This window comes from Chiroxiphia lanceolata, chromosome 2 (assembly GCF_009829145.1).
Source record: "Chiroxiphia lanceolata isolate bChiLan1 chromosome 2, bChiLan1.pri, whole genome shotgun sequence".
Classification (NCBI taxonomy): Eukaryota; Metazoa; Chordata; class Aves; order Passeriformes; family Pipridae; genus Chiroxiphia; species Chiroxiphia lanceolata.
The window spans coordinates 327,005-342,281 of NC_045638.1; the positions used below are offsets into that span (position 1 = coordinate 327,005).

At 57.8% G+C, this 15,277-nt stretch overlaps 1 protein-coding gene across 4 annotated transcripts in view; it reads right to left on the minus strand.

Moving 5' to 3' along the window:
- Nucleotides 1-1,599: 1,599 nt before the first annotated feature.
- The window catches only part of NUP98 (nucleoporin 98 and 96 precursor), a 33,240-nt gene continuing 19,562 nt past the window's right edge, over nt 1,600-15,277 (minus strand). For 3 of the 4 annotated variants that reach the window (XM_032680054.1, XM_032680052.1, XM_032680055.1), the window contains 14 exons: nt 13,611-13,799; nt 12,447-12,597; nt 11,167-11,587; nt 10,124-10,353; nt 9,587-9,856; nt 8,982-9,139; nt 7,605-7,748; nt 6,210-6,352; nt 4,716-4,937; nt 3,688-3,929; nt 3,437-3,591; nt 2,904-3,015; nt 1,804-2,006; nt 1,600-1,772 (listed from right to left, as the gene is read on the minus strand). In XM_032680054.1, the coding sequence (XP_032535945.1) occupies nt 1,804-2,006; nt 2,904-3,015; nt 3,437-3,591; nt 3,688-3,929; nt 4,716-4,937; nt 6,210-6,352; nt 7,605-7,748; nt 8,982-9,139; nt 9,587-9,856; nt 10,124-10,353; nt 11,167-11,587; nt 12,447-12,597; nt 13,611-13,799 (2,640 nt within the window). In that variant the 3' untranslated portion in view covers nt 1,600-1,772. The other variant, XM_032680053.1, reaches the window with a different exon arrangement.

Genomic DNA, 15,277 nt, shown 5'->3' on the forward strand with positions numbered 1-15,277 from the left:
CTCCCGAAGGATCCCCGGGGGCAGCTGGGTAGGGTGGGGGAGCACACCGGGACCCCCGTCCCTCCTCGCCGCCAGCCTGAGCCCCCCACCCCCCCGGGATGCCCCATGTGCGGGACGCTGCTCGCAGGAGCCATCGGATGCTCCCCCCGCACCCGGAGCGGGGGGTCCGCACCCAGAGGGGGGGTCCACACCCAGAGGGAGGGTCCGCACCCAGAGGGAGGGTCCGCACCGCTCGCTGCTCACCCGGGGCCAGGAGGACGCCGATCAGACAGAGGCAGAGGCAGAGCAGCCCGAGCGCTCCGGGCTCCATCCCGCCGAGCAGTCCCGGGGACACGGGGGGGGGCCGGGGTGACGTCAGGGCTGGGACAGGGCGGGGGGGCCCGGCCCCCACAGGGACCCACAGCGAGGGAGTACGGAGAGACCCCCGAGGGTCCCCGGCTGGGAGGGGGCGGGGGCCGGGATGGGGTTTGGGTGCCGAGGCCCCGCCGGCAGCCACACGATACCTGTGGGCTGCTCCTGCCCGAGCCCCGGGAATGCCTCTTCCAGCGGCACCTGGAGCCATCGGGGCAGTGGGAAGAGCCGAGGGCAGTGCTGCAGCCCCTGGGGTAGAGGGACCCCCGTGCACAAAGACATCCCGTTCTGCAGTCTTAGAAAAGAGCAAGGAAAGGGAAGAGGCAGGTTATTCCCTTTTGGTGAGAAGAAAACCTCGGGAGGTTAAGGGACATGGCCCAGGAGACAAAGCAGGAGTGGCAGCGGTTCCTGTCACAGGAGCATCCCCCCGCTCCATCCCTGGGGAATCCGGAGCGTCCCCCCCGCCCGCTCCATCCCTGGGGAATCCAGAGCATCTCCCCCTGCCCGCTCCATCCCTGGGGAATTCAGAGCAACTCTCCCCCCTCCTCTCCATCCCTGGGGAGTCCGCCGCCTCCCCGGCGCCTCCTGGCACGTTTCCCACGCCGGGCCCGGCAGCAGGTGCCGAGCGGTTTTGAGGCCGGAGGTTTTGTTTCCAGGCGGTGAATTATTCATCCCCAGCCCGTGTCCCGCCGGGCCCGGGGCCGCATAGACCCAATTACAGTAATGGAAGGAGGTGAGGGCAGAGGGACCCGGCTCCTGCACACGGACAGTGTCACCTGAACGTGCCACCGTGCCATGGGCAGGGACACCTTCCACCAGAGCAGGTGCCTCCAGGCACCGTCGAGCCTGATCCTGGATTCTTCCAGGGATGGGGCAGCCACAGCTCCTTTGGGCAAGCAAATCTCCCATCTCACCCTGCCCTCTGGTAGTGGGAGGCCATTCTCCCTCGTCCAAAGTCCCTCTCCAGCTTTTTCACAAGCCCCTTTCAGTACTAAAGGGCCACAATGTGGTTTATTTGGGCTCCCCCACCCCCTCCTTGAGACAGGGGTGACTTTTCCTCCCAGGGCTCTGAGGGAGCCTCCCCTGATCCCCACTAAAGGCACGTGGGATCGTGTCAGACACCTCCAGCTGAGCTGTGCCCCCACCAAGGGACACACACCTACGAACCCAAGCCCTCCCTTAAAAAGCAAAGGAACCCACGGGAATACTATAAACATTTTATTTATTGTTTTCAAAAAGACAAGAAAATAATCTAGAGCATTTATTTATACTTTTTTAATAAAAACCTTTCGATACTCCTCATGCATGAAGACCCTCCGTGGCCCCGGGGCCGGGCCCGCTGGGGCGGGAACGCGACGGGACAACGGCCGCTCGTCCCGAGCGCTCCCGGGTCAGTCTGTCCCCGCTGCTGCCCTGCCGGGCTCAGGGCGTGCCCACGGCCAGCTCCCGGGCTCAGGGCGTGCCCACGGCCAGCTCCCGCAGGTAGGCCTGGGTGAGCCCGCGCAGCTCCTCCAGGGCGTAGTCCTCGGGCATGGGCAGGCGGCCGATGTGCGGGGCCAGCAGGCGCAGGGGGGGCACGCGCGGCTCGGCCGGGCCCGGGCCCTGCTGCAGGCTCAGCACCGCCCGCAGCACGTTGGCCACGCGCTTGGCCATGTCTGCAACATGGGGAGAGAGAGAGACAGGGGCTGTGGGGGGCTGTGGCAAACCCATGTCTCCAACACTGACAGAGAGAGACAGGGGCTGTGGCAAACCCATGTCTGCAACATGGAGAGAGAGAGAGAGAGAGAGGGGCTGTGAGGGGCTGTGGAAAACTCATGTCTGCAACATGGAGAGAGAGAGAGGGGCTGTGGGGGGCTGTGGCAAACCCATGTCTGCAACATGGAGAGAGAGAGAGGGGCTGTGGGGGGCTGTGGCAAACCCATGTCTGCAACATGGAGAGAGAGAGAGAGAGAGGGGCTGTGGGGGCTGTGGCAAACCCGGCACGCTGGGCAAGGGCAGCACAGCCACTGCTCTGCGGCACAGGGACAGGGCTGCCCCTCAGCACAGGGCCAGAGCAAACAGCCTCAGGCTGTGCCAGGGAGCTTTATGTTGGATATGGGGGAAAAGTCCTTCCCTGAAAGGGCTGGGGGGGCTCAGCCTGGAGCAAAGGAGGCTCAGGGGGGACCTTCTGGCTCTGCAACCCCCTGACAGGAGGGGGGAGCCGGGGGGGGTCGGGCTCTGCTACCAGGGAACAAGGGACAGGAGGAGAGGGAACGGCCTCCAGCTGTGCCAGGGGAGGCTCAGGTTGGATATTGGGAAAATTCCTCCACCAAAGGGGCTGTCCAGGCCTGGCACAGCTGCCCAGGGCAGTGGTGGAGTCACATCTCTGTGGGGATTTAACAGCCCTGGGATGTGGCACTTGGGGACAGGGTTAGTGGTGGCCTTGGCAGTGCTGGGGGAGAAACTGGACTCAGGGATCTTAGAGGGTTTTCCAATTATTTTGGGATACACCTGCAGGCCAGGTGGCAGCCAGGCTGTGGCACTGGCTGTGCCAGGCCAGGGATGTCACCTACCCGACTGAGCCAGGCGGTCCTTGGCGTTGTGGCACTGCAGCTGCTCTATCCTGTTGCACAGGGACGTCACTTTGGTGTGTAACCGCTCCAGCTCGTAGGTGGAACAATCCAGCTGGAAGCAAACAGGACAGTCAGCTGAGGCAGCAGAACCAGAGCCCTGGGGCCCTTGGAGCCAAACAACCCACCAGGGAACACTGTTCACCAAAACCTGCCTGAACTGAGCACCGGAATGGGGGAAGGGGAGGCCTGGACTGCAGCTGGAGGGGACGGACACGCTGAGTGCTGGCTTTGTCCCTTCCCTTTCCCTTCTCACTGTCACACACCCACAGAGCGTGTTTGCAGGGCAGAGCCCAGCCCTGGCTGTGACAGCAAATACCAAATCCCCATTTTCAGAGATGCCCCATGTTCTGTTTGAAGTGTCTGCCAACGGGAAGCACCACCTGCCCCTGAACAGAGGAACAGCTTATCCTTAGAGCCAGACTTTGTGAGAGTTCCCACACTGTAGGGAAATACCCCCAGTTTTAGCCCCTCACCTGCTGAATCCTGTCCAGCATCTCATTGACACGGATGTAGTCGAGGTAGACCAGCCCTGCCAGCTCCCAGTCCTGGATGAGGGCGCTGCGCTCCGGAGGGGACAGGTCTTCCAGGAACCCCTTCAGGTACTTGTAGTTCTCGTTGATAATTGCATCTGAAGAGAAAAGGGGTCAGGAACAGAGGCCACCCCGTCTCCCACAGCAGGGACACCCACAGGACTGACACCTCTGCCCCAGGGGCACAGACCCACCTGAGGCCAAGTGCCTGACAACCAGCTTGTGGCACTGGTTCCAGTGCCCAGCCTTGAACAGGAAAAGGGCTTCCTTGTGCTTGTCCCCCTCCATCCTGGCCCGAACGGCCTTGGCCTCGTGGATCCAGTGCGGGGGGACGCAGAGCCGCTGTGTCAGGAAGGTCTCCTTGGCCCAGGACTCGGGGGTCTCGGCGAGGGCGCAGTGCCGGCTCAGCAGCTCCCGCACGGCCTTCTCCCGGCACCTGGCACGGACAGGGCTCGCTCAGAGGGCACCCTTCCTGCCACCCACGGCCACCCCGACACCAGGAGCAGGTCTACAAGGTCCCTCCCAACCCACCCCACCCCGGCATTCTACAGAACAGTGGTGCAACGCATTAAGAAAAGGTCAAGGGTCAGTCAAATCCCTTCAGTACAGGTTAACCACTAAGAAATCATCGCTGGTGTTTTGGAACAGCTTAAATGTTGCCAACTTAAGAACTTTTAAGTCTGGCTCAGGCCCCTAAAAGTAAACATTCATGCTTGATTTGAAGTTATCACTTAATGAAAAATAGTATTGAAATGTATTAATTTGGGTTGGGAGGGACATTAAAGCTCATCCAGTTCCACCCTGTGCCATGGGCAGGGAGACCTTCCAATAGGGAAGAACACACCATCAAGGGAAAATGGCTTCCCACTGCCAGAGGGCAGGGTTAGATGGAAGATTGGGAAGGAATCCTTCCCTGTGAGGGTGGGGAGGCCCTGACACAGGTTGTCCAGAGAAGCTGTGGCTGCCTCATCCCTGGAAGTGTCCAAGGCCAGGTTGGACGGGGCTTGGAACAACCTGGGCTGGTGGAAGGTGTCCCTGCGTGGAATGAGATGAGCTTTGAAGTCCCTCCCAACCCAACCCATTCTGTGATTCTCTGATTTTCACAAGTGTCATGAAGTTCTCCAGGGGCAGAGTTTGCTGTGGGAGAAGCCACAATAAGCCCAGGTCTCTAGGACAGACTGCAGTTGTTTCCAGGCCAGTAGGAGTCAGGAGGGTCACTCACTGCGCGTCGGGCTCGTGCAGCATCACGAACACAGCCCACTCCCAGAGCCCCTCGCTCTCCAGCTGGGCAGCAAAGCTGGTGTTCAGCACCCCCCGGCTCTGCTGGGACAGGTGGCAGTAGTTGAGGGCCCGCAGCACCTCCCACAGGTGCCAGCTGAGGCGGAAATCCAGCGGGTCAGACGTGACACTCCTGGGGTCCAGCAGCTGGTCAAGGTCGTAGCACCTGGAGGGGAAAACACTGGTAACAGAGAGCTCCCTGTGCCCACAAAATCAAATCAGAAAGTGATGCTGCTCAGTTCCTGCCCTTCAGCCACCTCCAGCTACTCCCTGTATGTGATTTACATCAAAGTAGGGCTTTGGTTTTCTTTTTTAAGAAGAAAAATAATAGGAGAAACTGTTTAAATCCTTTTGAGCTGCAGCCAGACTGTCACCCCTTCTCCTCTGTATGTGCTCCCTGCAAATTTCTCACTGCCAAAGAGGCAGCTATGGACAAGCCTCACTACACTCTTCAGACAGACACAGCACCTAAACCCCCACAAATGTGCCCCAAAGCTGAGGGTTCCCCGTCTCTACCATCCCCAGGCATGACAGCATCACCACCTTCTGTCAGGGGGTACATGTGGGGCTCATTTTGGACTGCTCTAAGTGCTTCTGGCTCAGGTTAGCAAAGGCATACAGTGCTTTCGGAAAGCTTTATAAAAGAGTTTGGCAAAACAAACACCTGAGGAAAAGCACCAAGATCAGTGTTTACAGAGCCATAGTGTTGTCTACTCTCTTATATGGGTCCAAATCATGGGTCATCTACCGCCACCACCTGCGACTCCCAGAACGCTTCCATCAACGCTGCCTCCGTACAATCCTAAACATCCACTGGTCACATTATGTGACCAATCCATCTGTTCTAGAACAGGCACAGTCACAAGTATTGAGGCCATGTTGCTGAGAACACAGCTGTGCTGGGCAGGGCACGTCTCCAGGATGAAGGAACAACCACCCCCTCCCTAAGATCGTGCTCTATGGTGAACTTGCCACCGGCTGCCACAAGAGAGGAGCCCTGAAGAAAAGATACAAGGACTGCCTGAAACAACATCTCAGCCTTGGCCATACTGATCATCAGAACTGGTCTACTCTGGCCTCCAATGGGGAGGCCTGGAGACACCCCATCTATAACGCTGCTGATGCCTTTGGGAACGCAGCAGGATCACCCTTGAGGAGAAAAGACAATGCAGAAAGAACTGTGCCCTGCAGAATTTACCACCTAAGGAGTCTTTCTGCTGTGCCTTTTGCAACCTGCCATGCCTGTCTCATATTGGCCTTTTCAGCCACCAATGCACTTGTGACAAACGTGGGTAGAGCCCTTCCCAAATCTTTGTTCGTGAAGCCCGGCCATGATGAAGTGCTTCTGGCTGATTTCACCCCCCTGGCTTGGGAACTCAGGAAGTCACTGACTGATCAGGGGTTTTCTAAATACTCTTTGACCTCTTTGCCCCCTTACCTGTCGCTGTAGAGCTTTAACAAATGGAAGCAGACATCTCTCAGGGGCCTTCCTGCATTGTCATCTTCTTCGACCACACACCCGGAATCCTCCAGGTAAGGGGGCAGGGGACAGCAGGCATATTTTTCACACTCTGAGGTGTTCTAGGGGAATAGTTTTAACAGAAGTGTAAAGATAATATTCTGAACAGAACTGAATTCCACAGCTCAGCAGACTCAGGAGAATCTCTCTGCTCCAAAGCAGGTGCAACCAACTGCACCTGCGGTTGGAATTCCTGCAGAACTACAGACCAGCATGGAAAAACTGAACTCAAAATGCTTTGGCAGGTTCACATTTCACACTGAGCTCTCATGAGCCACTGGCTGGAGGTACAGCCAGCTCTCACACACTCAGCCTATACTCCTGAAGGATTTTAGAGCTGGAAAACCACAGGTGACTTGATGGAAGTCATCCCTTGTGCATCCCTGTGAGCCTTCTCTCTGTAGTTGAGTCTGGACAGACTGAGTCAGCCAGAGCAATTTTACAGGAAAATTTCCCTGCAGTTCAGTATTTTGAAGTGCTGGACACTTGATACTGACACACAGAGAACTCTGAATACTGCAACAGAACATCAGTGACCAGTCCCCAGCGGTGCTGCTGTGCCTGGGCTGCTCGAGGAGTGGGATGGAGGCTGAGCTGGCTTTAGTTAAATGATTAAACACCTTTTTCAGCAGAGCCCTTTGTCCTCTGACACAGAGCTGAGCTCTGCACAGCAAACAGGGCTCTGCATAATGCATGGAGCCAGGCTGGGCTGGGGGACAGTGCCTGTGCTGGGGAGCAGGGGGAGCACACATGGAGCTGTTGGACACTGCAGGGAGCTGTGCATTACTGCTCCCAACAGGAAAACAGGCTGCCTGGCTCCAACAGCCTTCCTGCTGCTGGGCACTGTCCCTCTGCCTCGTTCTGTCCAGCTGTCAAACACCTGGAAACACTCCATCATGGGTCTTCTCCTCAGAATTTATGATTCTGTAGAATCCCAGACTGGTTTGAGTTGGGAAGGGACCTCAAAGCCCATCCAGTGCCACCCTTGCCATGGGCAGGGACACCTTCCACCAGCCCAGGGTGCTCCAAGCCCCGTCCAACCTGGTCTTGGACACTTCCAGGGATCCAGGGGCAGCCACAGCTTCTCTGGGCAACCTGGGCCAGGGCCTCCCCACCCTCACAGGCAAGGATTCCTTCCCAATATCCCATCTAATCCTGCCCTCTGGCAGTGGGAGGCCATTCCCCCTTGTCCTACACTCAGTGCCACACTCAGTCCCTTGGCAGTGATACTTGGCTGCTCACAGGAGCCTCAGTGCAGCACCAGACAGCTGGTGGCACCCTGAGAGTCTCCTTTTGGACAGGTGAGTGACCCACCTGGAAGGCTGACTCGTACATGGCCAGAGCCCTGGAGATGGAGGCAGTGGGAGGCAGGAGGTACCAGAGGTGCACGGCCACGCAGCGCTTCCAGTCCAGCAGCGAGCACACGTTGATGCTGATCCTCTCTGACAGCTGCCACACCTGGGAGACAACCACCACCACGGTCACACACCTCACCCTGCTCTGAGCACTGCAGGTGTGACACAGCCACAGCTGGGAGACAACCACCACAGCTGGGAGACAACCACCACAGCTGGGACACAACCACCACACCTGGGACACAACCACCACACCTGGGACACAACCACCACAGCGGTCACACACCTCACCCTGCTCTGAGCACTGCAGGTGTGACACAGCCACAGCTGGGAGACAACCACCACACCTGGGAGACAACCACCACACTGCTCAGAGTGCTCCAGGTGTGACACAGGCACAGCTGGGACACAACCACCACAGCGGTCACACCCCTCACCCTGCTCAGAGCATGCAGGTGTGACACAGGCACATGTCAGGAACCAAACCACCCCATCCAGTCACGCCCCTCACCCTGCTCGGAGCACTGCAGGGGTGACACAGCAGGAGGTGCCCCTGCTGAAGCAGCCCTGTGCTTCCCCCCTGGCCCAGTAGGCCCCACTGACCATCCAGGCCCCACTGACCTGCTCAGGCCCCACTGACCTGCTCAGGCCCCACTGACCTGCTCAGGCCCCACTGACCCTCCAGGCCCCACTGACCCTCCAGGCCCCACTGACCTCTCAGGCCCCACTGACCTCTCAGGCCCCACTGACCCTCCAGACCCCACTGACCCTCCAGGCCCCACTGACCCTCCAGGCCCCACTGACCCTCCAGGCCCCACTGACCCGCTCAGGTCCCACTGACCGCTCAGGCCCCACTGACCGCTCAGGCCCCACTGACCCGCTCAGGCCCCACGGACCATCCAGGCCCCACTGACCCTCCAGGCCCCACTGACCCGCTCAGGCCCCACTGACCCTCCAGGCCCCACTGACCCTCCAGGCCCCACTGACCCGCTCAGGCCCCACTGACCCCCTCAGGCCCCACTGACCGCTCAGGCCCCACTGACCGCTCAGGCCCCACTGACCGCTCAGGCCCCACTGACCATCCAGGCCCCACTGACCGCTCAGGCCCCACTGACCGCTCAGGCCCCACTGACCCGCTCAGGCCCCAATGACCCTCCAGGTCCCACTGACCGCTCAGGCCCCACTGACCGCTCAGGCCCCACTGACCATCCAGGCCCCACTGACCCCCTCAGGCCCCACTGACCCCCTCAGGCCCCACTGACCCCCTCAGGCCCCACTGACCCCCTCAGGCCCCACTGACCGCTCAGGCCCCACTGACCCTCCAGGCCCCACTGACCGGTTTCCCCGCGAGCAGGGCGAAGATGCGCAGCCGCTCCTCCTGGATGAAGCTGTCGGAGTGCAGGCGGTGCCAGTCCACCAGCTGCATGGTCAGCAGGTCCCGCACGGGCTGGCTGCCCGCCAGCTGTGACAGCAGCAGGGCCAGCCGGTGGTCACCTGTGGGAACAGAGCACCAGCTACAGCCTCCTCCCTGCTGCTGGCACGGCCATCTCCTCTGGAGCTGGGGGAGCTGGGGGAGCTGGGGTTTGGGCACAATTTACATTCCCGGACTGCTTTGGGTTGGAAGGGATCCTAAAGCTCAGCCAGTGCCACCCCCTGCCATGGGCAGGGACACCTTCTACTAGACCAGGCTGCTCCAGGCCCCATCCAACCTGGCCTTGAGTGCTTCAAGGGATGGGAAGTCCACAACCCCAATGGCAGGAGGGTGGGACCAGATGGGCTTTAAGGTCTCTCCCAACCCAACCCATTCCCTGATACTGTGGCCACTGCCAAGGGAACACTCCCCGTGCAGAGTATCCAGTGACTCTCAGCTCTCTGTGCACAGCCCCTCCCTGTGCACAGCCCCTCCCTGCCCTCCCAAGCGCTGGGCTCTGGGGTGCTCACCCGCCTGCTGTGCCAGCCTGCAGGCCTCCCCGATCCTCTTGCCGGTGAGGCAGCTGAAGACGGCCTCGACGTGGCTGCCGTGCCGGGCCAGGGCCACCTCGTGGTCGATGCGTGCGGCCGCGGTCTGTGCCAGCCAGCGGGAGAAGGCCCGGCGCCGCTCCAGCGCCAGCACGTACTCGCTGGGCTCCTCCAGCCGCGCCTCCAGCTCCTGCAGCCGCCCCCACACGGCCTCGCACAGCGTCCAGGCCAGGCACCAGTGCTTCACCACGCCTGGGGACACACAGCAGCGTCAGCGGGGAACACTGTGCGAGAGGGCTCGGGTGAGGAGGAGCCCGCAGGGTTCACCCAGTGTTTGCAAGGGGCTGCCCAGGGAGGTTTGGAGTGCCCAGCCCTGGAGGTGTCCCAGGAAGGCCTGGCCGTGGCACTCAGTGCTCTGGGCTGGGGGACAAGGTGGGGATGGGGCACAGGGGGGATCCGTGGGCTGGGAGGGCTTTTCCAACCTCGGTGATTCTGCGAAAAGAATCATTCCATACTCACTCTCTGCCACAGCAGGATCCTCGGATGCCTTCCTGGCCCAGTCAGCATACTCGTGGATGGCAGAGACTCCAGGGTTGGGGGCCAGGAGAGGACAGGGCTCATCCATATGGACAGTGCTGTGCTTCAGCTTTATCTCCAGAGGGGTGAGATACAGCTCCTTGTCCCTGTCCATCTTCCGTTGTTCCAAGCTCAGCTTTTCCACATGAACCTTGAAAGGGGATTCTGTGAGTCTGGCAGGAAAAAGAAGATAAAACAAGTAGCAAATGTTCTGAATATTCTCCATGCAATTGGAGCAACTCATCCTAATTAACACAACAACAGTAAAACATAATCCAAGGCCAACAGCCAGGTATGGAGATCCTGGTGACAGAGTCTGGGGCTTGGAACCAGGCTTTGGGATCCTGAACCACCTGGTCTAATGGAAGATGTCCCTGCCCGTGGCAGGTGGTACAAACAAGATGTTTAGCTGTTAAAAACAAGTCTTTAAGGTCCCTCCCAACCACAACCTCCCATGAATCTGTGATTTGGCCAATAAACCTCGCTGAGCTCTCCAAAGGCAATGAGCACACCTTTACCACAGCTCGCTCCCTCAGCACTTCAGATATGCTGGAGAACACCCAGACAAGCTGTCTGGAGCACTTAAGTGGTGGGACATGTAGCTGTATTCCAGTCCAGGTATGGAGACCCAGCACGGTCCATGTGCTGCTGGATGTACAGGCAGAACTGAAGGCAGCTGGGAATTCAGAAGGTGAACAACTTCCTTAGGTAGGGCAGGTGTCCAACCAACAGGGACAACTTTGAACTTTCTCTTTAACCTTTTCCTGGGTGACAGTGCTATTTATTTGGTAAAAAAATGACTCCTCTTACTAAGGTATTCCCAGATTTGACACCCAACTTTTTGTGGCCAAGGGACATGAAGGAGATCTCCATGGCAAACACAATCTTGCACCACTCCTGCATGTCAGAAGGAACACTGACCTGCCACCAGCATTCTGTCCAACACGAGGAGCATGTCAGACCCCCCGAGGGAAAGCGCTACTCACGATTTGGGAGCCACGGGAGTCGGCAGGAATCCGTATTCCACAGGCTCACACTGAGGATCTTCCGTTTCACTTGACCCACTCAGCTGGTCTCCACAATTGACCAGCGTCCAGTTGGGGCCCCAGCCCACGCGGAAGGAGCGCCCCATGAAGAGTCCCATGTCCATGAGGAGCTTCCCTTTGCCGTAGGTGATGGAGCGCTCCAGAGGGACGAGGCCCCGCTGCCTGCGGGCACCCACCGTCCTCACCTGCACCTCGGGCACCGCCGGGGGCACTGAGAACACGGCGGCCAGCGGGGACACTGCTGACCACAGGGCCCTGGGAGGGGGACTGCCCGAAGTCCTGCGGCCCTTGGCATCTGGCACGGCAGCGCTTGGTGGCTGGAAAAGGACGCTGGCAAACCGGGATTGCAGCAGCCCAGCAACTGGCAGGGAGAGGCGGGAAGAACGTTTCAGTGGAGGGGCAGTCGCGTGTCACGGGGACAGTTCTGCCCTTCTCAAGGTGTTCCAGGACTCCTGGAGCAGCCAGTGGAAGTGTTTGGATAACAGGGTGTGAGGGAAGCTCAGGGCTAAGTGTGATTGTCTGCAGTGCTGAGACCCACAGACCCCCCTGAGCCAAAGGAACACGTGGGGTGTTCCCAGGAACAGGACGGGGACAGCCTCACCCACAACCAGCAGTTCCCAAAGGAGTCACTAATTTAATGCCAGAATTAAGACATCAGAACAAAAGGGGGGGAGAACTGATTAGCAGGGTTGACACTGAACCCACAGGCACACCTCAGGTCTGTCCCTTTAAATCAAATGGGCTTTGAATTAATTAACCCATCTGAATTAATGGGTTTCCTCAACTAGGAAGCATCTCCATGCTTGTTACCAGAGGGATTTGCCAATATTCCTACGGGAAGCACCAGTTAGTGGATGCACTGGGTGTGAGGGACAAGGTTTGGGCAGGGTCTGCCCCGTGCTGGGCACAGCTGGCTCCCCCTGAGCCCACCCAGGGAGCTCGTGGCACCTCCAAACTAAGCTGCAAAGTTGTTGGTGCCTCTGTGAGATATTAAAACCCACAGAGGCAGGTTAAAAAAAAAGCAAACAAAACCAAAGACAAACTGTGAAAAGAGCAGCGCAAGTGTCAGAGGAGGAGAGGGAGGTGCTCCAGGCACTGGAGCAGGGAACGAACAGAGGAGGAAGGAGTGGCAGACAGGAACTGCTGCAGATCCTGTGACTTTGCCAGTTCATGTTGAAACTCAGCTCTTTCTTCACACAATCTGTGGTTTCTCACCCTACCTGAGTGTTTTTTCTGCCCTTGTGATTTTGAAATGGGCAGCCTTGGAGAGCAGATCTCTTGGGAAGTGTCCACTTTGACAGGTTGCTTCCCAGGATAATCCAGGATCAAATCCAGGTCGTCGTCATCAGCAAGCAAGGAAGCTTTCATGATCTGAGGACGTGGGAAGCCAAGGCAGCACATCAGCAGTCCCTCTCACTGCAGCAGTTCCCTGAGCTCATCAAAATAGCTCTTCCCACCCAAAATAACTCCCACATGCAGCGCGTGACCAAACAACACACTCACGGATGCAAATATTCCAAGAAACAGTGGAGGCACAGCTCAGGATGTCACCTGATGATAGGGTTTTACAACTACTAGTTAAACTACTGTGGACTTGTTAGGGAAGGGAGTGACATCCCAAAATAATCCTGATTTCTTAGGTCTTAGCTCTGTCCCCTTGTTTTTCAGCTTAAGGAAGAACTTCAGGACTATTTGTTATCACAGGTAGAAGCCCAAGAGTGTTCACAGTACTCTCCTTCCATGAAATCACAAAGGCCTGGAGGGACAGGACACAGGGAATGGCTTCCCACTGCCAGAGAGCAGGGTTAGACGGGATATTGGAAAGGAATTGTTGGCTGTGAGGGTAGGGAGGCCCTGGCACAGGCTGCCCAGAGAAGCTGGGGCTGCCCCTGGATCCCTGGAAGTGTCCAAGGCCAGGTTGGATGGGGCTTGGAGCAACCTGGGCTGGTGGAAGGTGTCCCTGCCCATGGCAGGGGGTGGCACTGGATGGGCTTTGAGGTGCCTTCCCACCCACACCAGTCTGGGATTCTATGAAATACAAGCACGAACACCAAACCCCAAATCAAGACCAGTTATCCCAACCCCTTGTTCTCCACCAGCTGGGCCCAAGGTCAAGTCTGCCATTAGCTCAGCTTATCCCACTGCCCACACTCAGAGTTAAATCAGAGTTCTGGCTTTAAGGTGAGTGTTCCTTCAGCACTGAGCTTTCCATGTCTCCGAGGTTTCCCACAGAACAGAGCCCTGGTAAGTTCCATCCCACTCCAGGAGTGAGGCACAGTTCATTACAAGCTGACACACAAACACACTGGGGGAGGCAAATGCAGCCCTGGAGAAGTGCTGGCTCTGCCAGCTCCTGCCCTGGGAGGGGCTGGCAGGGCACTGACCTGCAGGACGTAGGGGTTGATGCCGTGGGTGGAGGCGATGTGGGTGGAGGCGGGCACGGCCTCCTGCTCCTCGGCCAGGCTGTCCTCCCCAAAGGGCTCCTGGGGCTGCTCCTGGGGCTGCTCCTGGGTGATGTCTGCCATGTCGCTGTCCAGCTCCACCACCCTGCCCAGCTGCTCCAGCTCCAGGGGCTGTGGATACAGAGGCCACGTCACACACCCTGGGTCACAGCCCTGCCAGGACAGAGCACCTCAGAGGCCCAGGAATCACCTGCAAGTGCAGCCGAGCGTTCCCTGGGGGTGCCAAGGCTCCACACCAAGGTCAGGGGTGGACACACAGAACCTCCAGGGTGTGCCAGCGACACGGAAGAAGCAGTCTCAGCTTAGAGGTGCCCTCCTGGAGTTTACCCAGTTCTGCCATTCAGTTTTGGAAACTGTTCTTCAGCCTTCCAGTTCTCACGTTCCCAGCGAAGGGAGAGCTCTGTTTGTCCTGCCTTCCTCCTTTTCTCCCCCAGAGCCCATCCCATGCAGCACAAATTCAAATCAAGGAGTCTGCATTCCACAAAGAACTCAACTTTCAGTCGTTACTATGAGGGTGGGGAGGCCCTGGCACAGGTTGCAGCTGCCCCTGGATCCCTGGAAGTGTCCAAGGCCAGGCTGGATGAGGCTTGGAGCCGCCTGGGATAGTGGCAGGGGGTGGGACTGGATGAGCTTTAAGGTCCCTCCAACCCAAACCATTCCATGATTCCATGGCTAACTGACCACTGTCATGCCTGTACCTCTGCCCAGCTCACTGACTGGGGCCTGAGCTCCAGAGTACTGGTTTGGCTCCTGTACCATGGCTCAGCTACATGTCCTGGGAAAGCCTCATGCTTCCAGCTTCCTCAGTTCCCAGGAAAAACACAGCACAGACCACTGAAGTGATGCAAACATAGGAGTGGAGGGAGGGAGTGCCCTGGAACCCTGCTGAGGAATTAAGGAGCACATTCACGAGGCTGTGCTTAGCTCAGTAGGATTAGGCAGGAAATGGGATGGAGGGTCTGAGCTGAGGCAGATAAAATCAGACTGGGGGGGCTGTAAAGACAGAAGTGAGTGGCAGACACGGAATGTGAGCATGGCCCAGCACGTGGAACAGATTTACAAGTCAAAATATGGTTACAAACACCCAAGTTTCACTGCTCCCTTCATTGGGCTTTAATGCAGCAGGTCCCCGTGTAATCACTCCCTTGCAACATTAATCAATTCATTAATATTCAAGCTAGCAAGGGAAGACAAGAAAAACCCCAAGCCTGGATCCTAATTGCTTGCTACAGCTCAAATAGTATTTTTTTCAGACATGTTCTACACCAAGAGTTTGGCAAGTTTCAAACCATGCTGTGTTGTTTCTCAGGGGTTTGGGAAACAAAATGACATTTTTCCTATTTTCAGAAATTAAAACCTGAGTTAATGGTATGCAAGTCAGAGAGGTTAATGAACCAAGAGGGGTTTTTAAGTACACTGGAATGTGTAAGACAGGTTTGAACATATCAGAGATACTCCCAGTATTTCTGAGGGTTTAAAACCTCCGCTCTGGTGCCATCAGTGTGACCAGGAAGCAGGAAGGGGAGCTGCAGTGAGGCTGTGGGACAGCCCTGAGTGCAGCTCAGAACACAAGTCATTAAGATCTATCC